General features: G+C 42.5%; 2 protein-coding genes across 8 annotated transcripts in view; both read left to right on the forward strand.

Moving 5' to 3' along the window:
* Positions 1-250: 250 nt before the first annotated feature.
* On the forward strand, positions 251-2,942 carry nit1 (nitrilase 1). The gene is made up of 6 exons (XM_063894428.1): positions 251-444; positions 737-970; positions 1,389-1,492; positions 1,607-1,743; positions 2,377-2,502; positions 2,616-2,942. The coding sequence occupies exons 1-6, from the start codon at positions 356-358 to the stop codon at positions 2,874-2,876; spliced, it is 951 nt and encodes a 316-aa protein (XP_063750498.1). The 5' UTR covers positions 251-355; the 3' UTR covers positions 2,877-2,942.
* Positions 2,943-4,220: 1,278 nt separating this feature from the next.
* clcn3 (chloride channel 3) overlaps positions 4,221-25,281 on the forward strand; it is a 29,048-nt gene continuing 7,987 nt past the window's right edge. For 3 of the 7 annotated variants that reach the window (XM_063895402.1, XM_063895399.1, XM_063895403.1), the window contains exons 1-10: positions 4,238-4,381; positions 9,843-10,024; positions 20,067-20,227; positions 21,455-21,554; positions 22,227-22,414; positions 23,044-23,166; positions 23,993-24,199; positions 24,337-24,417; positions 24,507-24,759; positions 24,957-25,249. In XM_063895402.1, coding sequence (XP_063751472.1) covers positions 9,862-10,024; positions 20,067-20,227; positions 21,455-21,554; positions 22,227-22,414; positions 23,044-23,166; positions 23,993-24,199; positions 24,337-24,417; positions 24,507-24,759; positions 24,957-25,249 — 1,569 coding nt within the window. In that variant the 5' untranslated portion in view covers positions 4,238-4,381; positions 9,843-9,861. Of the gene's footprint in view, positions 4,382-9,842; positions 10,025-12,542; positions 12,959-14,315; positions 14,558-20,066; positions 20,228-21,454; positions 21,555-22,226; positions 22,415-23,043; positions 23,167-23,992; positions 24,200-24,336; positions 24,418-24,506; positions 24,760-24,956; positions 25,250-25,281 lie in introns of those variants that run through there. The other 4 variants (XM_063895400.1, XM_063895406.1, XM_063895405.1 and 1 more) reach the window with 3 other exon arrangements.

The raw sequence follows: 25,281 nt of genomic DNA on the forward strand, positions 1-25,281 counted from the left end.
TTTTCAATATTTCAGATTTTCCTTTACCATTATCTGTCCTGTTTGCACTAATCTTTTCGGTTTTTGTCAATAATTTCCATGAAAAGGCTGAATATTTCCCTCTGATAGGGTGTGCAGTATGAAGAAACATGAAAGCAACATCTAAAAATCGATTAAAATAAATATTATACTCAATCCTGGCTGCAAATACTCTCCAGCAGATGGCGCTACTGTGCCTTAATGCTAGTTTCTATCCTTTAAAAACAAGGAAGAAGAAAGTAGCCCTGCTAATCCTTCCTGCTGAACACTAAACACACTGTGCTACTAACATGGACTAAACAGGGGAGGTGAAGCTCTGTCAGCGTCACTGGGACCAATGTTCACGGTCAGGTGCATTTTGGAAACATCTGCAAAGTATTTGACCTCTCTCCCAGCTCAGAGACAACTGATCAAGCTCCAAAACAGGTGAGTTTATTATTCTGACTAGGAATGTATTGTTGTGTGTCTCTCTAAACAAGGTTAAATTAGGATAGAGACTACAGTTGTATTGTGTTATGTTAATCTAAAAAGAGCATGAATAGATTTACAGTAATTGTTTCAGATATTGCATTTAAATGTACAAATATCCTAATACAATATTCCACTTTGAATATACAACATCATAACTATTGCAGTTAATGATCAACCATGGTTGTCTTGACATATTTGCCAGTGTTGCTGCTTTTGTGCACACAGTAACCACCTCTTCTCCCTGCAGGATGTCGACCTTACCTCGCCCGGTGGCTGCAGTGTGTCAGGTGACAGCCACTGCGGACAAAAAGGCTAACTTCTCCACCTGTAAACAGCTGGTGGAGGAGGCCAAAGAGCGAGGGGCCAGCATGGTCTTCCTCCCCGAGGGCTTCGACTATATCGGATCCAGCCGAGAGGAGACGCTGTCGCTGTCTGAGAGGCTGACAGGAGAGACAATCTCACAATATACTCAGCTGGCCAGGTACACAAACTGTCTTTAATCAGTGACATAGGTCCAATGTTCTGTTGTTGTTTGGGGGGGGAAAGATCAGTAAGCTGTTGGCTGAGAGCAGGATAACCTACTTATACACATGTATAGAATCTTGCATAGATTTGAGCTCCTTCAAAGCAAAGAAAAATGGTTTTACTTCCTGCTTCTTGCCTTTACTAATCTACTGTTGGCTTCATGAATGAGTAAAAAGATAGAGAGTTTATTTGCCGTCGTGTTTGGAGCTAGGGAAGCAGTGGGGTTCAGTATTATTATTTTATCACAATGAAAATATGTATTCTAAAGCATAGCAAGTATGTTGGTTACGTGTAGCCGTCAGCAGGCAGGTAGATGTGAAAAATAAGCACTTTATCAAGCATTCTTTATGTATTTTAACCTCTCCTTTTTTCAGGAAGTTGGAAGTGTGGCTGTCTCTTGGAGGATTTCATGAACAAGGACAAAACTGGGAGTCTGACAGACGAATCTACAACAGTCACATCATAATTAACGATAAAGGTACAGTCCGCTGAACAAGCTCTCTTTACAATCACACTCAGTTAAAAATTAATGGGTTTCCTCTTGATGATTCCTTTTGGTACACATACTGACATGTTGTCATTCCTCCCACAGGTGACATTATTTCAGTCTACAGGAAGTCCCATTTATTTGATGTGGAGCTGCCAGAAAAAGGAGTATCGCTCAAAGAAAGTGCCTTCACCATCCCTGGACCCTACCTCTTGTCTCCAGTCCAAACTCCCATCGGCAAGGTGTCCTTTATAACCCTCTCACAGAGTACAGCTGTAAATGCACAAACATCTTCATATTGGGGGACAGCAATTCTCAGAATTAACACAGAAGATACGTTCAGCCATAGAACATTATTTACATGAAATGTGGATATACTTAAAACCCACATACAGGATCTGCTGCAGAGTACTCTGTTTAGTTAAAGTTGATCAGAGGCAGTTCTGTGTACAGATGTGGGGACTGCTGAGGCTGAGCTGACATAAATAACAACATGTCATTTATCCTGTTTTACTGCTGGCTTCTTTGTCTTTTATAAGTGCATTTTGCAGCTCGGTAATCTTAATATTAAATGCTGGCCGATAGTACTATATCTACAAACAAGTTTAGACTCATTTTATTGTAAAGAAACAGCATTTTTCATCATTATCAGGAAATGTTTTTCAGTTTAGCTGTAAGTAATGAGCCCAGTCTGTGTTGAGTGTGTATGATACAGCTGTTGGCTTTTAAACATTGAGAAACAAATAAAGGAAACCTTTCTTTCCCCAATCATTTTTTTGTATCATTGAATTTCATGGAGGTACATTTCCGGTCATGTTTTGGATGCTGCATGTTCTCAGTCTTGGTTTTTAACTATTCTTATTTTGTTGCCACAGGTTGGCCTGGGCATCTGCTATGATCTGAGATTCCCCGAGTTATCGTTGGCTCTGCAAAGGCAAGGCGCTGATATTCTTACCTACCCATCAGCCTTCACTGTAGCCACAGGAGCTGCTCATTGGGAGGTGGGATGAGTCACAATACGACTGCAGGTGTTAGATTACTTGTGCTTGCAAAGACAGGATATCTATTGGATTCAAACCCAAGCAAAACACAAACATGATGTATTTTTCTCCAGATCTTACTCCGAGCACGAGCGATAGAGACTCAGTGTTACGTCCTGGCGGCGGCGCAGGTTGGTCAGCACCACGAGAAGCGCTCGTCGTACGGCCACGCCCTCGCCGTGGACCCCTGGGGTGAGGTGCTGGGCGACTGTGGAGGGGAGAAGCCAGGGGTGGTGCTGGTGGAGATCGACCTGGAGAAGGTCAGCAGCACCAGGAAAAACATGCCGGTCCAACAGCACCGCAGAGACACAGCCTTTTATCAAATTCTGAAATGACAAAGCTGACAGAAATTCAGTTTTAATACAAGAAACAAAATAAACAGGATGATTTCTTCCATTTTATATTTGTGTCTTCCAAGTGATTTGTGCTTTTACTGATTTAATACCAGAACATGTCATTCTGAGATAAAAGTATAAAATGTATTGGAGCTACTGATGGAGTTTAAGACTGCCATGTAGTCATCTTGTCTTCACTGCTGTAGATGATCTGATTTCCATTTGTAATGCTTGGTCAAAATCAAGAAGATCAGCTCGTACCAAACTAATCTGCAAGTGCTATTGCTCATAATGGTCTATAGATGACGCTGTTGGGTAGTAACAGTATCAGAAAAAGGAGGACATGGCTGTAAAAAAGTGAGAGGTTCCTGAAACACTCTGACCTGTGGTTCTGATTTGATATGTATAAATGTGTTTGCAACTTTCCTGTGAATTAATGAAATATTTTTGTGCTTAAAGATGATAAACCCAACGTCTGAACCTTTGCTTGGTTTATCGGTGTCTTGTTTCTTCTCCTTCTTTTGCTTGATGGTAGCACATCTCTGTCTGGGAGGGGCACATGGAGTATATCAGATAATGAGTAAAATAGTGAATGATGTTTAATCTCTCTTTTTTCATTGTATGTAATTTCTGTATTATGCCTTACACCACCCGTCACACTTAGACCCTTAATTTCTATTTACATATGAAGAAACAATGTTGGGGACCAAACGAATTCATTTTAAATTATGAATACACCCCACACGTATATAAATTATCCCCTGAAGTCTTGTTTGAGGTTGATCCTGGTCTTTTTATAAAACGTTTTGTCAAAATCCTATTTTTTATTTAACTTGAAAATATTAACCAACTTAATTTCTTACATTAAAAAAATGCAATACTCGTTTTTTTTTAGAAAGGGTCTTACATTTAAAGGGCATCATCTTTAGGGGCTAATAAAAATATTCAAACATGTAAATTGAAAAACCCGAAATCCCTTCATATTCAATAACAAAGAAATGCCTTACAGTAGAATAGTCACTGCACGCCTTATTGTTTAACGCCTTATTGTTTAATTCTTATTCAGATGAATTGATTGTTCTATGAAATATCACAGTGTTTTCTATTTCAGATTTTTTCTACAGTGTGATATTGGTAACTTTACACAATTTAAAGCTGTTCATTCCTTCTCTGTCAATGCCACTAAAAACCATTCGTCATGTGTCCTCACTGACTCCATTGTGTTTTATCCCGTTTGATTTGCACTGGATGAATTATTGATCACATTCTCTCCTCCCCGCCTGTTCTAACATCACACAGACTGTGGGGGGGTTTCTGCTGCTGCTGCTGCTGAAGGCTGGGAAACAGGAAGTGAACGTCACTGACACAGGAATGGGACTGAAAGAAGAAAACACCATGATGATGAGGAGAATGTCAAATCCACTCGTGTAGCAAACAAAAAAAAACCCGTCTCAACTGCAGGGAAAGAGGATGCGTTGTCGAGCTGGAATTGAGGCAACAGGAAGGTATGTCGCTTTTTCTCGGTTTATCAGCGGTAATGACGCTATGTGAATTTAAGAAAAGGAGCTCTGTGTGTGTGTGTTACCATCCGAGGCCATCCATCCATACTGATACCGCTGAGTGTGGATGTTAGCTCACTGTGTAGCTTGTGTGAATTCCTTGCAAATTCGCTTAATGATTATATTTAGTGGACAGGTTGACGCTTTTGCTGGTGTAAGGCCCTCGGCTGTTTGCTAAGGGACACTGAAGTTGCACTATCCATCGACTGCATGAAAACCGTCCCCTCTTCATGAGCTTATCTCCCGGTTATTCACCATGAAATGCAGATGTCACGTTAAAGCATGCACTGCTATCGGCTAAGCATTTCCTGAAATCATCCATGCTTTCCACCCAATCCCCTCAGTTAGCTGAATGTAGCGTGTAATTCAGTCTAAACGCTTCTTTAGAGAGTGAAAAGTTGGAGTTGATAACACGTACTGTTTTTTAGAGCCACACTTAGTCGGCTAATCTATTGGTCGACGATGAGAAAACTAATTGCTAGTTAATTATAGTGCACATAATTGTTAAAGTTAGGTTTCATGCAGAAGTGACACAAAATGCTTCTTAAATAGCCTCTGAAAGATAGAGATGACCTTCTTTCTGTTATTTATAATATTATACGCAATATGTTTTGGATTGTTGACTAACACACCATGTGACAAACTGAGATTGAATTTTGATGTAATGAAATGACAAGTTCTTGGTCAATTAAAGGTGAAAAACGCTAACATGCATGTTCCAGAGGCCTGGGTGATGTCGTATAAATGCTTATTTAGTCAAATCAAAAGTTTAAACCTCAAAGATGTTCATCTCAGTATTATTAAAAAAAACAGAGAAAGGAAGGAAACAAACTTTTTGGGAGTTTTTGCTTTTTGAATAACTTTGACAATGAATTAAAAACATGTATATTTGTTTCCTTCTTCTGGGAAAAAATGCAAATGAAAATAAAATACTATTTCAGTTGGAATAGGGTTAGTGACCATGATCAGTATTTACAATACGTCTGCTTTTTATTCCATTTTACTCAGCCCTCTAACTTTACATGTAGACAAGATATCCTTTTTGGCTCCATCCCTTTTTAAGATATTCAATTGATGATTAGCGGACTGCCCTCTCATTGCAGAGTCCTTCTCTCTCCAGCATCACAGCCAGGTCAAACCAAAGGCGCTGCTCCTCCTCATTAAATCTGCCATGGCTGTTGGTTTAATCAGCTCTCCTGATTGTGTTACGTCTGTCTGGAGTGTTGCCGTCATTTCGTTAAGCACGACCTTAGAGAGTTACATTCACAGCCAGACAGTCCAAACATCTGATTTAAGTGCTTACCTCCCCCGCCTCCTAGTGTTTTATCCTTCAGTTGTTCATCTCTACGTAGAAAGTCAGATTTCAGACGTCAGCAACTTTATCTTATATGAAAAAATTAGCCTGAAATGTACCTTTCCGTTACAAGATTTATTTTTAAAAGTTCTTACTGAATGGTTAATAAATCAACTGAAGCAAAATGAGGTTCCTTAATGAACATGGGGTCATTGTTCACCCCCTAAATTAGATATTTTCACCATTCTGTGAGATTTTAATCAGACTCCTTCTTAATAGGATGCATCCACTGCTCCCTCTAAGTGATATAATATTCTCAAACTGGTGTAGGCTGGATCAAATTGATAGCTGAGATAGCCTCATTGATAGCACACTCACACACACACACACACACACACACACACACACACACACACACACACACACACACACACACACACACACACACACACACACACACACAGGAGTTCTTGAATGGCTGCATTTTCTTTATAATTTCAAAGCAGGACAGAAAGAGCATGTATTATTCATCTTATAGAATTCATTTTGTCGGAGTTGGATCTTCCTTTATCTTCAATCCGGCCTGTCGAATGCTTTTTTTCACGCCATGTTTGACCTCAAGACGTAGAATTCACAGATATTTCATTTAGATTAGTTGCAGGTGACCATAATGCAAACTTTATGATTTGGAAAAAATAAAATATGATATATTAATTATGAGGTAAATCCACTTAAAGCTGTAAATACAACTTAAACATAATACACGCTTGTTGTTCTTTGTATTATTCTCTTTATTGACTTTAACAGCTAGCTAGTGCTGCATAATAAGATAAGATATACTTTATTGATCCCAATTTTGGACATTTTTTCATCACGGCATGTAAGAAAGGACGTAATGTGAGAATGAAAAAGAGCAGAAAAAAAACTGACATAAACTTGAAGATAAACAGAACTTAAAAGTAAAATGTATACATATTGAAGGTGCAAAATGTATATCTGAAGACTATCAAATACCCAAATTAAGGGCCAAATGACAGCTAACACACTTCAGTTGTTAAAGTTCTGTTGTTATTATTATTATTGTTATTGAGGAGTCCATGCTGCGTGATGGATGTTTAGGCCCTACCTACAGAGCGATCCATATATCGATCTGTGGAGGCCGTTTGAAGGATGTGTGTCAACTTATCTTCTCTGGAGGAGGTGTGAGCCGGTCGGTTAGGGAGGGAAAACTGCTGAGTCACTTCCCAGCAACAGTCGCCTGGGCAACACCTCCATAGTGACCAGCCAGAGGAAGATAACGGCCCTCGCTGCTCTAACTAAGTTGTGTAACATCAGCAGACCCTGCAGCGTTTTGTTCCGTTGATTGTGCTGTTGTTATCGACCTCCACACACACACACACACACACACACACACACACACACACTCCACCCACTCTTTAGATTATCCACAAACAGCTAAATTAAATCTGACACGTAGGATAGTAGCCCCTCAGTAAGCAACACACTGTCATGTCCCTGGCATAATTACTGTTTTGATCAGTGTTACAAAAGAGGAGAAACATGAACAATGTAGTGCGGGCTGTCGTAATTATAGCAATCGAATTTCGCCCCAGAGAGAAATACAACAGAAGATGAAACATAAAAACAAGAGGATCAGCTTGAGATGTTCAGCAGCGTCACTGATTATTTTATATGAGAACTGGCTGTTTTTAAAAAGATAATTTCACACTATTAACAAGTGTTTTATACACAATACTGCATGAATGTGCATCCCTGTGTGATCAAAGAGATGCATAGATTCCAATATAACTCAGAAATATAATTGACAGTATACAGAAACATCTTTCTGTGTGAAATGAAATTCAATCGTATGTTGATAATAAAACTTATAGAGGCTTTACTCAACCTTGCTCAAACCAGCTTTTAAACAACTAGAAGTGCTCCAGGTTACAGGTCTAAATCAAATCCAACTGAAAATAATATCCTTTTAAAAAGAAAGAAAGAAAGATGTACTTTTAGTTTATCAACCTTATCTAACTTTCCCAGAAGACACCTGTGAACGTATGTCCCCCCACATTCAAACATTATGCCTGTACATTTGCAAAGTATCGCATATATGAGACTGATTGTTTAGTTTCCATTTTAATCCCCCAAAAATTGTTGTTGCTCCGGGCCAAATCACGACAATTCTACAGTAAATCTAGAAGTGAAGGAGCAACAGAAACCGCATGACATGAGCTAAATGATCCAAGCCTCGAGATTGACTCTGCAAACAAGCTGAATTGAATTTCCTGAACACACTGATTCGATACAGCTCAATTGGAGGTCCCGTCTCGTGGTGAACGAGTGTGATTGTTGGCGCAGGGGAAGGTTTCCATTCCCTCTTTACCTCACATTATAGAGTTTGTGCCACGGAGGATTAGTGGTCTTTAGTTTCACTGATGGTGCTGCTGCAGAATATTCGTTAGAAGAGAGACAGGCGCTGTTGCAAGCCGTTTTTCGATATAAAATGCTTCTGAATTGACCGATAAATGCTCTGTTAAAATGTATTGATCAGTACTGCACAGTCAGAGATTGAATTTCTGCTCTTTTCGAGATACAGTCGAGCTTTTCTGCCTTTCATTTTCTGTTTTTCACATTGTATTCCATCTTCAACTTTGTCATTTTCTTGATTTTCTTTTCCACATTACCTTTGCGGAATGTCACATTTCAAACACCACAGCATAAAGGAAAATCAAAGTCAAATAGGAGGTGGGTTGCTATGGAGGGAGCTTAGAACTCTTATCAGGCCTCCTTAAGGGTTAGTGAAGATCAGTCTATCTACCAACTGAACTCTCCTTCTCCTCTCCTTAAGTACACTGTGACCCATCATGCATTGAGGCTAATATTCCAATGAATCTCCTCAGGTTATCTTCTAATTTTCAAGAGTCATTAGACTATCTGTTCTGGTGGGTTCACATCTGTCCCATTGGTGCTCTCATAACTGTGGTGTAGTTCCCCCCTCCTCCACAGGGAGGCGAAGGTGTCCCGCTGTGCTGCCCTGCTCTCTTTAGGCCAGCAGTTGTGTTATCATAATCATCCTCCTATTGTACTGAGGACATCCATGCGTCATTTTAATCCCTCCGTCTATAAATACACCACTTGGCTGTGTAGGGAACAGAACATTTGGAAATCGCTGCCAAATATCGTTACCTAAAGGAAATGCAAGAAACAAAATCAAAATAACATTTATATATAGATGAACAAGAAGATGAGTCTTATCCTTAGCTTTTGTAACTATAAAACCAAGTCAAACATGTACTTATCTTTGTGAACAATAGTCTCCATGTAAGTTGAATTGTTGGCTATCCTGTGGACAGGTTTCACAACTTACAATTATTCCAACACTCACGTTTTCTTTATAATCAATACCTTAAAAATAAGTTTGGGAATTTGTGTTGCATAAGGATATCGTGGTTATTTCATATGTGGGATATCAACTTGTATGTCTGCTTCAAGACTCTATTCCAGCTCATCCCTGTCATGCCTGGCCGTCTCTGACAGCCCACATTCATCTTGTAAATGTCCTGTTTCACCTCCATCTCATTCCCTTTTTGTTTTACTTAATCTTCCATCACTGTGCGCTCCAGCGGTTACACTATTCCTGTCAGACTGTCTCTGATCCCTCAAGGTTATCTGCACCTTAGAAAAGGTAGAAAAACCATTCACAGAAAGATGGAAGAAGGTCCAAATTGTCTGTGTAGTATATGGAAACTTTTCTGGCTTTGTGGGAACTTCTCTTTAGGTTAGACACCTGTTTCTTCATCTTCCTAAAACATCTGGACAGAAATGTGAATAAACATGATGATTTTCTCTGGTTTTCTTGGATAAGCTCTGGAAACTGGATGTGTTTGTTGCCGTTTGGGTTCTAAAGTGGATTTCTTCTTTACTATATGTGTGTGTAACAATAACCTCTCCATCCCAGCATCCCTGAGTGTCCGTCTGTTTGCACGTTAACAACCCGCCCTTCTCATCTGTGACCGTCCCGCTCCATCCTTGTAGACTCAATAATCTCGCATCCTCACGACACGGTGTATCTCCACCTCCCTCCTTTCCTCCCTCCTTATCACCCAGGGCCCCGGCGCGTTGCTAAATGGAGTCGGAGCAGCTGTACCACAGAGGCTACTGCAGGAACAGCTACAACAGCATCGCCAGCGCCAGCAGCGACGAGGAGCTGCTGGATGGAGCCGGCGCCGCCATGGACTTCCACACCACCGAGGACGACAACCTGCTGGATGGGGACGCTGCCTCCCCAGGTAGGGAGAATGCCTCCCCCCAGAGATGTTTTTAATTGGACTTCTCTTGCTTCCCCTCCATGACCCAAGCTTTGACGAACCCTCACCATCCAATCAGATCCTTGAATTCTTTCCACTGCCTCTTCAAGTCCAAAATCAACTTGTTTAATCCTGCTGACTCAGCAGACAGGCCGCTGCTTTTGTCGAGACGCATCAAGTGTGTGTTCGCTGGTGTGTGTTGCTGGCGCACTCGCTCTGCCATCCGCCCCCCCCCGCATCTCCATGATCCGCACCCATCAGCTGCTCCACATCTCGTCCTGTTTCACCCTGCCGCCGTCATCACCCTGGTCCCGTTTGGCCGTAAGCAGCCTCACAAATGGTTATGAAACTAGACAAAATGATCAGAGTTTGGTCTTCATTTCGGATATGTAGTTGGTTCAGGTGAGCAAAGTGAGACCCTTAAGTCCCGCGATGATAAGTTGATCTGTGACAAATCATCATCAGACCACTCAAGGTCAACTTGTTTAGACATTTCAACCAAATCTCATAGTCTTCATGAGCAAATTTCAATGCTTCTTGTACTCAATAATCCTCTAAGATTTAGTGTCCATCCCAAAATAAAAAAAACAAATAACAAATGCAAAACTGAAGCATTTGTTTTCCGATTAAAAAAAAACCTAATTTTTATTATTATTTGTTCATTCATTTAGTAGATTATTTCACAATTTCTTAAGGCTGTCACTTAATTTTTTATTGGATATTACAGATCATTTTGCATTTTACTTTACCAGCCAAACATCAATTTATGAATTCCTTTATAACCATTTGTAAGGCTCTCTAAGAACTCCAGTTGTTTTCATTATTTGAAGTCTTTTTCTGTCTGTCTTTTGTCCTCTGGCTGCTTTGTACCTTACTCTAGTTTGAATGCTTTTTATTATGGGTTTGTTTCCTCTTGCTTCCTGTTTCCTGCAGTTTGATTTGTGTTCTTGCTGCCGCTGTGTTTGCTTTGGCCTTGCTCGCTGTTCCCCGCTCCTTGCTTTTGTCTTGTTGCTTACGTGGATTGGTCAGGTAGCCAAGAAAGAGAGGTGTGTGTGAGTAATAACACAGACACGTGGCAGCGCCTGTGTTTGCTTTTGTCTTCATAAATGCGTCATCTGCCGGCTGGATATCGAAGAGGTAAAGCAGGGTGTGCTTTTAGCTTGTTTAAAGATAGTATGTTTCTTTGTTTAAATACAAAGTAACTAGGAAAAATATGGCGGCATCGATAAAAGGAATTCCTAACCTCGGAGGCATACAATTCCAAGGCATTCTGAACTGGTTCTCCACTCACTGAACAAGGGATCTGTGCTTCCTGCCTGTGAGGCTGCCAGTGCTTCACGATTACACTCATACCTGTCATTCCTGTGCAGCCACTTGTTTCATTAATTCAGAAGCTCATCTGCCCTCTGACCGATATCTATATATTGTTATCCGATCTGCCGCATCCTGTTTTCTCTTCCTCGTCTGTGTAAATATGCTGATTCCATCTCTGTAGTTTTGACTTGCAGCTGAACAAACAAGAGCACTTGCTGAGTGGGTTGTGTCAGATCTGTCTGCTGAGTTTGGCCCTCCAAAAGTGAACATGTTTGCACATTTTGCTGGTTTGATTTTGTGTGTATCTATGTGCTTTTTGAACGCTAAAGAAACCCTAAAGATGTGGTGTTTATGCATGGGATAAAGAAACTAGGTTCTGATAAAACTTTATTTAAAGTGTTAGCTTAGCAGAGCCAGTATTTCCAGTCTATTTTATCTGGATAATTATTACAATTAACTGCATTCATTTGAGTAAATTTAAAGACACAATATCATTTATAAACACACACTTGTTTGGTAAGTTGCTTGTAGAGAGTTTCCCCTGCCACACTCTCTCTCACAGCTCTCTCTTTAAAGCGTCATAGGTCCTGCTATGGTTGGCACAAAAACTGACAAATCTGTGAAGCTCAAAACATGAAAAATGTTGCGTAAAAGCTCAAAATTCTGTGGGAGAGTTGCTATAATCCTCAAAGAAAGGCACATTAAACAATCTATAGTGACACTGTTTCCAAATTTTGGCATTTATTGTTACTTGCAGAGGATTTTTGGGAGTAGCTTGTTCAGATTTTACCACTTAAATAATAGAAGTTGTGTTTATGTACTTTATGTGGTAGACATAAGAGGGATTGGCTTTCATTGCAGTGCCCCCCAGTCTCTGCCTGGTGATTAGCCTCTCATTCTCCTGCTCTGAAACTGGACCTCTGGGCAGGGGATTCTGTGAAAGGTGAAAGCATGGAGTAACCCTAACCTGCCTCCACTTATACTGTCACTGCTGCTGCTCATACACAGCAAACGACACAGCTTTCTTTCAAGAACTGAAGAAACCTGATTGCCACAATCTTAATAAAGGTCGTCCCAAAGACTAACAATCATTAACTGCCGGTCCTCCTTGTTTTTACATTCTTTGGACTCCACCTCCCCTCTCGTCAGAGTTGTGTGACTCCCATTCGTTCACAGACATTCCCATGAACCAGTTTGGCTGCCAGCCGGTGCAAGCTACTGTTTCAGGAAATCTGTGGATGAATGTTCTTACTTGAAGCTGCTGTGCCTCCCTGAGCTATTAATATGTAGTGTTGAAGGGGTGGGTGCTTTAGTTTGCTTTGTGAAACCCCCTGGGCTACGACCGCAGTGTGAGCACGGGGGGCGTCTCACTCTGAGGAGCCGTGAAGATTTGAGCTGAAACTTTTTGAATAACTACGTAGACATGGAGCCATGCTTTGGGGGATGTGTGTAACTGAACTCAAACGGATTTATCTGGCTTTCTCTTTACTGGATTACTGAGATTTCTTCATGTTTTTGCTCATTTGACGTCCTGACTGGGACGAGCACACTATGGTTGACATCACCTGTGTGATCGCCTAGCAACAGGAGCCCTGCTGAAAGGTAAGGGAGCGTGGAGGTCCAACCAATCACAGGCTGTTTGTTGTTTTATATGATAGTGGAAACAAAGTCACAGCCTGTGAAATACCAGGGTCCCATTGTTCAGTCCTGGGAATGACAACCTGATTTAAGCTGCATTGTTTTATATAATAACACATGATCACACCGTTTACTAAACAGAAACTGACCGTGTGATCGCCTTTTCAATGATTCATATATCCTCCCTGTAGTGTGAATGCAGCAGAGGACAGTTAAGCAACAGCTTAAGAGTGTCTGATTATCACTTTAGGATTTTTCTTGCTGCAGGTGCTCTTACAGTCTCCATATCATCCCTTTCATTATTGCATAAAGAGAGCAGCGATACCTTTAAAACCTAAAATTACAGGGCAGAAAACACAGATGGATTTACAGTCATTTCTTCCTCTTTGCAATCACAACGCTTTCTTTCATTAAAGCTATGAATCGGCCCTGTTGTTTTTTTAATTGGCATAATAAGTTTATTACATTAATGAGTTAGGCCGTAACTAGGGATGACCCATTCTAACTTTTTAATATAAATTATAGCAGATGCAGTAAACATGCAAGTATCTGCCCCAATTCCCCTTCAGCAGAGCACATTAACGCATCCCTAACTCAGACTAAAAACAAATATTCAATCTGCATTATCTGTCAATTACGAGAAATAGGTCTTTTTGTGGTCCTTCTTGGTGTACAATACTTTAATGTATTCAGTTTTACGTCATATGAGACTCAATTATTTGGGAATAGAGTCAACTTCATTTTAGCATTTTTGCTTGAATAGGATTTGACAGCGGAGTAGTGGGTGGCTGAGTTTCTCTGTTTGGCGTGATGGCACTTAATATCCCCCAGTATTGTATCATTTAACCACTTGTTAGCAACCACCAAAACTGGGGTGATTTCTGTCAAATGATATGTAGTGGAACACAATCTCAGAATAAGGATACATTCTGGCATCTAACCAAAAAACCCATTAAAAGTATTAAAGGACGGAAATTGTAACTGTTTTCCCGGTCTTAAGGACTCATTCCTGTAGCACTCATACTCCTTACTTAATGTAAACCTCCCCTCACTTCTCCACAATGGAATACTCCATCTTTAGAGCTAGCCTTGAAACACAGTCACCCCTGTGACCCGGCACAATGGACTCTCCCATTCAGGCAGGGCTCACTGATCTCTCCTAGCAACCAGGCAGGCAAGGCTGACCGGCCTTGTGTTCTTGTGCGTGTGTGTGTGTGTGTGTGTGTGTGTGTGTGTGATGACATCATCAGCTCTAACAGTCAGCTGCTGCAGTGGAGGGAGAGAGAGAGCGAGAGAGAGAGAGAGACCAGGGAGGGGGAGGGAGAGAGGACACACACACTGATCCACTCAGACACACTCACACAGCCCCGCTTGTCTTCCTCTGGTAAACATGGCAGCGGCGGCAGCAGCGCATTACACACAGTGCGTAGTGAAGCCCTAGCTTAGTTTAGCCTAGCCTCGTCTCAGCTGTCAACATGGAGGAGGAGGACGCGGCGGCCGACCCCTATTTGCCCTACGACGGGGGAGGGGACACCATCCCCTTGCAGGAGATCCCTAAAAGAGGTACGCCACGTCCCCTCTTCGGGTTTTTTTCCTGGCCCCTTTTCCCTCCCTTTCTCACGCTGCTGGGATGTGAGGCCGCTCTCCTTCTCCTTGTGCAGTGAGTGTATGCAGACGTATGGCAGGCAGACACGGTGCAGGCTGAGCTAAACCTCTCTGTGGTGAAGCATGGAGTGTGTTTGAAGCTGCCATTGATATTAAATGCATGAGGGGAAAAACAGCCTATTTCACCATCCACCCCTCTGTTGATGATCAACCAGGGGTGTATGTGCACGTCAGCCTGAGGTAATGAGATAAAGAAGCAGTTGAGTCAGTGTGAAGGCCTATAAGCAGCAGCAGCAGCGACTAAAGGCAACATCATGGGCGTCCATTTTAATTTCCCACACAGACACAGGCACATTTTGGCTTACTGTTATCTGGATGTGTGCAGATGGAGATGGTGCACATTGTTCCTGCAGCGAGACGACACCTGTTGGTCGCTTTGCATCACATCACACAATACTAAGCGGTGAAGCCATGCAGGGAAACCGTTGTTTTTCTACAAAGACATTTGGATTCTTGCTCTGCACCCTTGTTTTTCTTTCATAGGTTTCCTTTAGGAAGTTTTTTTTATTGCAGCAGTGTGTGCATGTGTGTGCGTTGGTTCCTCCAGGCCTTGTTAGATTTTTACGGTGAGCGAGCAGAGGCAAAAGGCCCCTACTGTGTTTAGGACTGTTTACATTCACGTCCATACATCCAAGCCTTTATATCCTCTCTCTTTGCAGCCACAGTGTCACCATTTCCCTTTCCAGTTTGTCAGCCCCTCTACTGTCGAGGCAGCTTCTGGCATTTCAAATTGTTATCCAATTTCCTGCTAAAGTAAACTGTGAAACTGGACATAATGTTTGTTCTTCTTTTGCAAGAACAAATAAAGCAATTTGGTTGCTTTACGGTCATTCCCCTTACACAATGTGTCCTTGTCTCAACTGTCCTAAACCAACATGTCACACACATGTAAACACACATAAAAAAAGGGTCCTTTTTGATCCATTTATCAGTCAGCCCTTTCGTGTGACTTCAGGGAATCCACCGGTCTAATCGTCCGGCTGCCGTCTCAGCCTGTAAGGAGGTTGCAGGGGTCAGTTTATGATGCGGGTCACATGACGGCTGAGCAGACTAACCCTACTCCCGACCGGGCCGATCCAGGGTGTCCTTGGCCAGCCGCCTCTAAACCTCTCTGATCTGATTTACTCAGCAGTAGTAGAGTGGGGCTATTACACAAGAATGCAGCGATTGTTAGACTGGAAACCTGGGATTTCTCCACTCAATAAACCTCTGAATAAGCAGCAACTGATGATCCTTTCCACCCTCAATGATCACGCGTCAGATTCATTCAGAGACAAGGGATTATTGACAGTCAGTCGGTGCCCTGACGCAGCTCTTATCCCCCATGCAGGCCGAGCAGAGTTGCAGTGTCACTGTACCAATGCACCGGGGGAAGAAACTGAAGCCTTATTTCTCATGTGTGTCTTTTGTCTACGCGTCCACTGATCCATTGGAGCGTGCTGCTGCCAATATGTTCATATCATGCAGTTCCTTTAGTATTGCTCTGTGGCGTCACGCTCGCCTGGCTCCACAGTCTGGATTCCACTGACATGTGCCAGTAGCGCAGCATCCTCTGATTTATCCTCAGTCTGTTCCCATGTTATCCATGGTAAATAAGCCTAATTCACTTCAGTGGGAAGTTGCCGTCTTTTCTTTTAGCTTTGCTGGGTTGTTTCCAGTTTGAGTTGCATTTAGAATCACAGTTACACTGGAAACATTTAGCATTCAGTGATGAGCACTAACATGTTCATTGCTGGGCACTGAGAGTAAATGCTGCAGAACTCAGACATGGTTTGTGGTCAGTATTTCTGCTACTACAGTGTGTAATGTGCCCTGAAGTGGGTCTGCTTGTTCTGTAAGTAAAGCCTGTATTATTTTTTAACCCAGGTGTTGTGGGAAGTTTGTAGCATGAGCAAAAAACAAGACAAACACTAAGAAGACCACAAAGCCATAACCGTCACCATCTTGTTTAATGGGCAATTTGAAGAGCGTTTAAAGAAATCAGTTCAAAGCCTCTTCATATCCATCCCTGTTTTTGTCCAGGAAACATCTTGTCTTGACTCTCACTGTAACAGGTTGTCCAATCCCTTCTGAAGAAGATTTATTATGGTAAAGCCTTTCTGGCAGCAAAAGTTACCGCATCGAACCAGTTTTCTTGGAATAAGAGACCCTCCCAGTTACTGCATGCCCAGGTTCATCGTGCTTACTAAGTCCATCTCTTCCTCCCTTAATATCAGAATGTAGTGGAGCAGCAAAGATTAGACACTACGACACACTTCCAAGTCTGCCTTTTTAAAGTATTTACTGGAAATATTTATGCAACAATTGAATGGAATTGCACAATTTCTCAGCTAGACTTGCTTTTCAAAGTAAGACCATGATAGTAAATGACATTTTTGGTGCACATACATAACAGTGAGGATAATGTGAGTGGATGAACTTTGACTATGGTGTAAAGACAAGACTATGATTTCAACTGATGCAATTTATTCATAAGTACCATTTACTGCTGGCAACAAAATGTGCTACTGAACAAGAGTTTAAAGAGTATTATTGGATAAATAAATACTAGTTGAAAGCAGTCATAAAGGCATGTCTCACATTTCCCAAAGCGTGAAGGTCTTGGCTGTGTTTTACTGAAACAGACCACTGTGTTGTGCTGACGATGCAGAAGCACAAACTGCTGACTCAAAGGAAGCTGTTATATAGTAACAGCGTAAACATTTCCTCTAAAACATTCGGTCAGACAATCCCACACAGCTCCTGTTTTTATGTCTGCCCTCAGGTGTCTATAGTCGGTCTGTTCAGAAAAGGTCATATGTCAGTGCTGTCCAAAAGAACATACGTCCATATCATTCATCACACACACACACACACACACACACACACACACACACACACTTTCTCTGCAGATTGTAGCCGTCACTCTGAAACCAAAATGGAGAATGATAGAAACCGTCTTTCCCTGCCAAGCATGACTGACTCCACAACAGTAGCTCTCACTTCCCTCTCTCTCCTCTCCGAACATGTATCGCCTGGTCAGAGGAAATGAACACTTGGCCATTTTGGCTCTGCTTCTTAAAAGACATCCCATCAAACATCAAAGCAGTGATATGAGCCTCACTGTCTTTCAAAGGCTGGGAAAAACAGGATTGATCTGCTGCTTGTGTCTCACTTATTGAGGATAAAATATGAGTTATATTCCCAGCTGAGAATCCGATGCGTCTGATTCTCACAGCTTATACCTTTAAGCTGTTGTGGATTCAAGCATTGAGTTGTGTTTCCCCCAAGGAGGTTTTCTTTGTCTGTTTCTTATGGGAAAACTAGATTGTAGGTAAAGTTGGTGGAAGGATCGAGCTTTAGCCAAGGAAGAAGCCATTCATTCTGGAGTGAATCCTTGTCTTTGAGTCTGAATCAGAGGTCTGTTTTCTCCAACTGCCTTTATGGTTATTTGGTAATACCTTGGGTTTGGAGCAGCTGCACTGTCATAATGCTCAGAGAGGATATGTTAACGCCATTTTATGATCTGTTTTATGGCTGAGATCAGAGGCTATGAATGAAGCCTTGTTTTAAACTAATGAACCTGCCCCAGTTGTAGTTTTGCTCAGGAGATGAAATATGTATTGTGGACTGGAATGTTCCTCAATATTCAGTATTAATTACCCATTGAGTGTCATTGGATTCGCCCACATCTCAGCATTTCCTTACCTTCAGCAGCCTTAAGTACTTAATTGAGTGCTTTGTGCCATATTTCTAAGACTGGTTGCATCCTTTGTTGCGTGTGTCATGTTTACTGTGAAACACACATTGTTATTTTGATCAATCCGATATTATTGAATGTACACGGGCAGGATGAACCGGTTGCTCTTGTGATTCTGATATTGTCTAACTGTTGCTCTTTGTCTCCCTTTTGTCCGCGTCAAACACTGTACTGCCTTTGTGTCGCAGGCGAAGAAGTCTCCCATATCTGCATCATAGCGAGTGGGCGGATCAGGCTTGGCTTGCTCATAATTTAGAGTAGGGGTTCGTCCTGATAATCAACCACACTGTGAGAGTAAACTGTGTGTGGCAGGGCCATTTCATAAGAATGCATGAGAGCAGCAATGAAAACCCTGTGATGTTTTCCAGATAACACTGTGTGTGTGTGTGTGTGTGTGTGTGTGTGTGTGTGTGTGTGTGTGTGTGTGTGTGTGTGTGTGTGTGTGTGTGTGTGTGTGTGTGTGTGTGTGTGTGTGTGTGTGTGTGTGTGTGTGTGTGTGTGTGTGTGTGTGTGTGTGTGTGTGTGTGTGTGTGTGTGTGTGTGTGTGTGTGTGTGTGTGTGTGTGTGTGTGTGTGTGTGTGTGTGTGTGTGTGTGTGTGTGTGTGTGTGTGTGTGTGTGCGCTGATGTGAATCACTATGATTTCTGTCCCTCTGTGCATCCCTCAGATCTAACCAGAGACAATCAGTGTCTCATGTTGTTATTCAGCAGAGTTCTTTATAATAAACTCGATAAAGCATCGGCATACATGTTCTAAGCGGCAGTGGACAACGTTTGCTTTGTATTTCTGTAGTTAAATCATTAATAAATGCTGTCACGAATCATTCTCATTTTAAAGTCATTACTGAACAGACTGAACTTGGTTATTGAGCATAAAGGCAGTCACATTGTCTGGCAGCCTGGGGGCCAATACAATCAGATCGAGGCTAATGAGACTCAAGTAGTTAAAGTTAAAGTACATTTTAAAAGGACGGTCATTTTTAGGGCTTCACGAAAAAGCCACCTGTTAAATTTAGACATAATACAAATGTCATTTATGTAGTCTTGGTCTTGCATAAAGAGCATTTTAGTAGAAGTTGCAGAAGTCTTTTTAAAACCAACCAACCAGGGCAGTAAAAAGGAAGAGTAGGAGCAGCTCTATTCCCCTCAGAGGTTCCAGTGTGGGTGAGACTGTGTGTATGAATTTGCATGAGCGCTTACCTCCAGGTAACTGCAGACTTTGCTCATCCAAATGTTCCAGCTTTGCAGATAAACCTCCACTCGGTTTATTGGTTGTGTGCGAGGTGGTGGGGTGCAGGCCCTGCAGGGTTTTCCCAGGGTAGCTGTGTCATTATCTCTGCGTGATGACTGTTTGTTTGGCTCTGCAGGGTTTCTGATGGGCCGGATAATCGAGGAGAAGCCTCTCTAATGTGCAGCAGGCAGCGTTATGATGGATATACTTTCTTTTCAGGAGCATTTATAAGGATTAGATGAACAGCAGAGCAGCTTGGCTGAAATATCACATCACAAGTGCTTCTTTTTAATTTTACTTAATGGTACTTGCTTCATACTGGTTCATGTTGCAGGGACTGGACTTGCGTCTCAAAGTCAAAGTTTTAAAGCTGTGTGCAGAGTTGAACGGTACATTTTGCGAATTCATTCCCTCATTACTCTCTGGTTTCTTTCTTCAGGGTCTAACTACGTCATGTCTAACGGGGGCGGGGCACCCAGCAGCACCACCCACCTGTTGGACTTCCTAGAGGAGCCCATCCCTGGTGTGGGGACCTATGACGACTTCCACACCATCGACTGGGTCCGAGAGAAGTGCAAGGACCGCGAGAGGCACCGGAAGGTGAGGAGACCGGGGCTCACAAACAATCTACCTCGTTTTAAGTACACCACTGCCTGTAAACAGTCCGATAAACAGCTTTACTAAAGGATACTGAGGCCTTTAGTCTTAAAACATGACGGATTAACAAGGCGATTTCGCTGCTCAGAGTGAGTGTTAATGGAAGTTAATTTGATGCCGCAAGTATCCTCATAGCTCAGCCTACTTTCATCACTATAGCTTAATTAAGTGTTGTCAGCAAAAAATGCTATGCTACACAGGAAGAGATGTAAAACACACTTCCTGTGTAGCAACAATTTCTTTTGATGACACAAAAGAAGAACAGGGTTTTAGGAAACAGCGATTTCGCCTCTATGGCTCAACAGAGAGGGGAAATGATGCACTCAACCTAAACCAACTAGCTCTTTATTAATCAGAAACTCAAATACAATCTTAAATAAAAGAGATAATGCCAAATAAATTAAAAAAGACATTTTATTTTAAAACCGTTATTATTTCCACAACTTTTTAGATATTGCACGAATCTAGTTTGACAAAAACAAGTTTCATGTTCCTCTGACTAGCTTTTAAATAAACTCCTACCTCATAAACTCGTGAATGACCCGACACAATAGACTCTCAGCTTCCTGCAATGCTACCTCTGTCTGTTAACACTTTTATGCAAATATTGACTCCGCACCACAGTCCGCTTTCCAGAAGTGATTTAGTGCAGGATACCTCTGAGAAATTAGAATGTTATTTGAATACTTCTAAAGTCAAACACGAGCTGGCTTACAACAGTTTGTTGTTTTAATGGAGCATAAAACCCCGCCACTCGAGAAGATAGCTGCAAGATCGCTTATCATTGTGCTGCAGTAATAAACTTTGACCTACTTGCATGACTGCCAGTATATGCCATTCTGTTTAAAGGGGCCCTATGATGCTCATTGCAGCACCTCTGTCTGAAACCAGAGCCCAGTCTACTCTGATTGGCTGTTGTGATTGGTCAACCGCTAAGAGATGTCCCGCCCGTTTTCCTGTCACGTACAATTTGTTGGAGTGCTAGCCAATAGTGAGTGTTACATAGTGATGTCATCATGTTACGGAAGTAAACAATGGAGGCGTTTCAGGCAGAGGAGGATTTTAGCCTTTGCAGACCATTTACATGCACACAAACCTGTATAACACACTACAGGAAAAGGGAGATCCCAAAAAGCTTAATTTTAATTTCGCTTCTCTGTGTGTTTTTAGATCAACAGCAAGAAAAAGGAGTCGGCATGGGAGTTCACAAAGAGCCTGTACGACGCCTGGTCTGGGTGGCTGGTGGTCACGCTCACTGGCTTGGCCTCAGGTAACACTAACAAACACACACGCTATACAAACACACACACACGGCTGTTATCTCCTCTGCTGATGACTCTCACATGCTTTGCCTCAGGCAGCTCTCTTTCTCTCGGTCTCTCTCCATCTTTAGCTCTCTTTAACCACAAACACAAGCATTCTCTTCCTCCTGCATGAGCCTCACCAGACACTACAGTCTACACCATTTATTTATACATCTACGATCACCAGTCTGTGGAGCAGATTCTGTAAAATGTCTTTTAAGATCCAGGTTAAAAAGGAAGGGAAAAGTGCAATATAGTTTTCCGTTGCTCTTTACCGATATTTAATTTAAAAAATGAAAGGTCTGGGGTACAGATTGACATTTTTCTGACCTAAATGAGCCAGTGACACTTTGTTGTTGTTGTTGTTGTTATTTAAGTACAGTAGGTAAATATTTTTGCAGATTGAGAGACCCTAAGTCGAGCCAAATTCAAAAACCAACTTCTTCCCACGGTTTCTGTTATTTATTTCTATAAATGCGGATTTTAAAAACCTGAGTCCACTTCACTGTTTCTCATCTGATAACAGGCTAATGACTGTTAGCATAACTAGCAAGCTAAGTGCCTCTGCCTCTTCTTCCCTCCTCCTCTCTCCTCCCTGCCTCCACCTCCTTCACTTCCTGGTCCCCTCCTCCTGCCAGGTGCTTTGGCTGGCCTGATTGACATTGCTGCTGATTGGCTGAACGACCTGAAGGAAGGCGTGTGTCTGAGCGCCATGTGGTTCAACCACGAGCAGTGCTGCTGGACGTCCAATGAGACCACCTTTGCTGAGCGGGACAAGTGTCCTCAGTGGAAGAGCTGGGCTGAGCTAATACTGGGGCAGGCAGAGGTAGCTGACACGGGGAAATGCTGGGGACATCAGTGCTGTAAAATGTCCTCGATGTTCATCCTTACATTCACTTTATTTACATAAAATTCATTATTGTCATGTCCGCAGAGCTACAGGGTAGATAAGGCAATGGAAATCTTCTTGGGGTTCTTCAAGCAATGAAACAAACACACACAAACAAGACAAATAGTGCAGAAGAATTATTTACATAAAGCAGAACAAGATAAAATACAAACTGATTATAAAAACATCCTTACATATTAAACACATACTTTTCGGGAATACTTGGTGTATCTGCTAAAAAAGTAATTACAAAGAAATGACTTGAGCCAGAAACCACATCCACAGAGCGCTGCTATGATATCATTTATCAAATCTTTGTAACGGAGAAAAACATGTTCTCCACGAGGCGTCAGGAAATTACACGCGCAAAAAAAACCACCAGTAGGACAGCTCATCCCTTCTTCCGCTGGCGGGCTCTCAAATAAATACATGAAGTATTGATTGGATTACATTTCAATAAACTCCAGTGTTAAAAAAGAAGCACTAAGAATAATTATTGAGTAAGAATGCCATTTTGGTTCAAACGCCAAACACAACAAAACTGTTGCCTCTTCCTCCCTCTGCAGGGGCCCGGCTCGTACATCATGAACTACTTCATGTACATCTACTGGGCGCTGTCCTTTGGCTTCCTGGCCGTCTGCCTGGTGAAGGTGTTTGCTCCGTACGCCTGCGGCTCGGGGATCCCTGAGGTGAGGAGAATCGACTGGGGCAGGAATCATTTTGAAAAACCTCTTGTTGGTGGTTGTTTGAAGTTCTCATAGGAAACGGCAACATCCAAGAGGTCTTTGACAGCTATTGTTCACATAGCCCTAAACTACTTTTTGTTGCAGATTAGATCAGTTTTATTAAGCTAATGAGGTCAGCAGTCTCTCTTCTCACTGTTTCAGAGATGTGCTTTTGTAGGATTTCTGCAGATTATCGACGTTCCGTTTTATCCCTCGACTCTCATTTTTCTCACATCCGATCAATTTGCATCGGGATTAAGAAACTCAGAGTGGTACATTAAATAGAAAGCATGGGAGCTGCCTTGCACTTGCCATAAAGGCGATCTCACAGCGGGTTTTCCTTCGTCTTTAATGTCTTGAAGTGGTTTAAGATTGTTAATTCAGGGGAAAGCAGGGAGGTTTGACCACACTGTGAACAAAGCTATTTCCAGGAGCCCTCTGAGCTTTCATGTGTTACTGGATGGCCAAATATAGTGTGTGGTGGACGGTGAATTTGAAGTGGGTGACAGTAGCAGAATAAAAGAAAAGATCAGGAGATGCAGTTGAAGAAAACTGGTTGTGATTCTTGATTGATTGCTTTAAAATTAATTCCAATTAATGTATTTATTCAAGTTTTACTGTTCAATACAGTGGGAAATATAGAGGTATAACCCAGGACAGCATCTCTCTAATGCTGCATCTTCTCAATGTCCAAATCCTCTTTGAAAAGAATCAACTCATTCCAAAAAAGTCCCAAAACATGAATGAAATATGATATAATATCTGAAATCCATAAACCCTCTCTCCCCAGATCAAGACTATCCTTAGTGGGTTTATTATCCGAGGCTACCTGGGAAAGTGGACCCTGATGATTAAGACCATCACGCTGGTGCTGGCGGTGGCGTCGGGGCTCAGCCTGGGGAAGGAGGGGCCGCTGGTGCACGTGGCCTGCTGCTGCGGGAACATTTTTTCTTACCTCTTCCCCAAGTACAGCAAGAACGAGGCTAAAAAACGAGAGGTGAGGAGAGGACATGGAATGTTTTTAGTTTTTCTGACGTGCTCTGATGCCTTTAAGCCCCCCCTTGTGTTCTGTTATTATGAAATATAACCGTGTGTTTGTAAGATTCACTGAGGTGCTTTTGTTTTCTTTCCCAGGTTCTCTCTGCTGCGTCAGCGGCCGGGGTGTCTGTTGCTTTTGGAGCCCCGATTGGAGGAGTGCTCTTCAGCTTAGAGGAGGTAAACAACTCTGAAGCTTTTGATGCTGAACACAATGTTTGGTTTTAAAGAGGGTAATTTATTTATGAAACACCTCCTCCCCCCTCCAGGTGAGCTACTACTTCCCTCTGAAGACGTTGTGGCGCTCCTTCTTCGCCGCCCTGGTGGCCGCCTTCGTCCTGCGCTCCATCAACCCGTTTGGAAACAGCCGGCTGGTGCTGTTCTACGTGGAGTACCACACGCCCTGGTACCTGTTCGAGCTCATCCCCTTCATCCTGCTGGGGGTGTTTGGAGGCCTCTGGGGGGCCTTCTTCATCCGGGCCAACATCGCCTGGTGCCGGCGGCGCAAGTCAACACGCTTCGGCAAGTCGTCTGTCTTAAATGTAAAATTGGGATATGTCAGCTTGGTGGAGGTAGAGGTTGGATATGATGGGCTGTCTTGGAGACACTTTTTAAAAACACTTAAAGGGACCGTGCTCATTATTATTCAAATGTTTTCCTCATACCTGCAATGATTTATTTATCCAAATCCTAACACGTTACATGTTCCCTCCCCTCAGGAAAGTATCCGGTGCTGGAGGTGATCTTGGTGACGGCCATCACGGCTGTGTTTGCCTTCCCCAACCCGTACACGCGTCAGAACACCAGCGAGCTGATCAAGGAGCTGTTCACAGACTGCGGCCCGCTGGAGTCCTCGCAGCTCTGCCAGTACCGCAGCCAGATGAACGGCAGCAAGGCGTTCACCGACAACCCCAACCGGCCGGCGGGGCCCGGGGTCTACGCCGCCATGTGGCAGCTCTGCCTGGCGCTCGTTTTCAAAATCATCATGACCATATTCACCTTTGGACTCAAGGTGAGCCCTCGGGGGGTTGATAGCACTTATAG

Source organism: Eleginops maclovinus, chromosome 11 (genome assembly GCF_036324505.1).
Source record: "Eleginops maclovinus isolate JMC-PN-2008 ecotype Puerto Natales chromosome 11, JC_Emac_rtc_rv5, whole genome shotgun sequence".
NCBI lineage: Eukaryota > Metazoa > Chordata > Actinopteri > Perciformes > Eleginopidae > Eleginops > Eleginops maclovinus.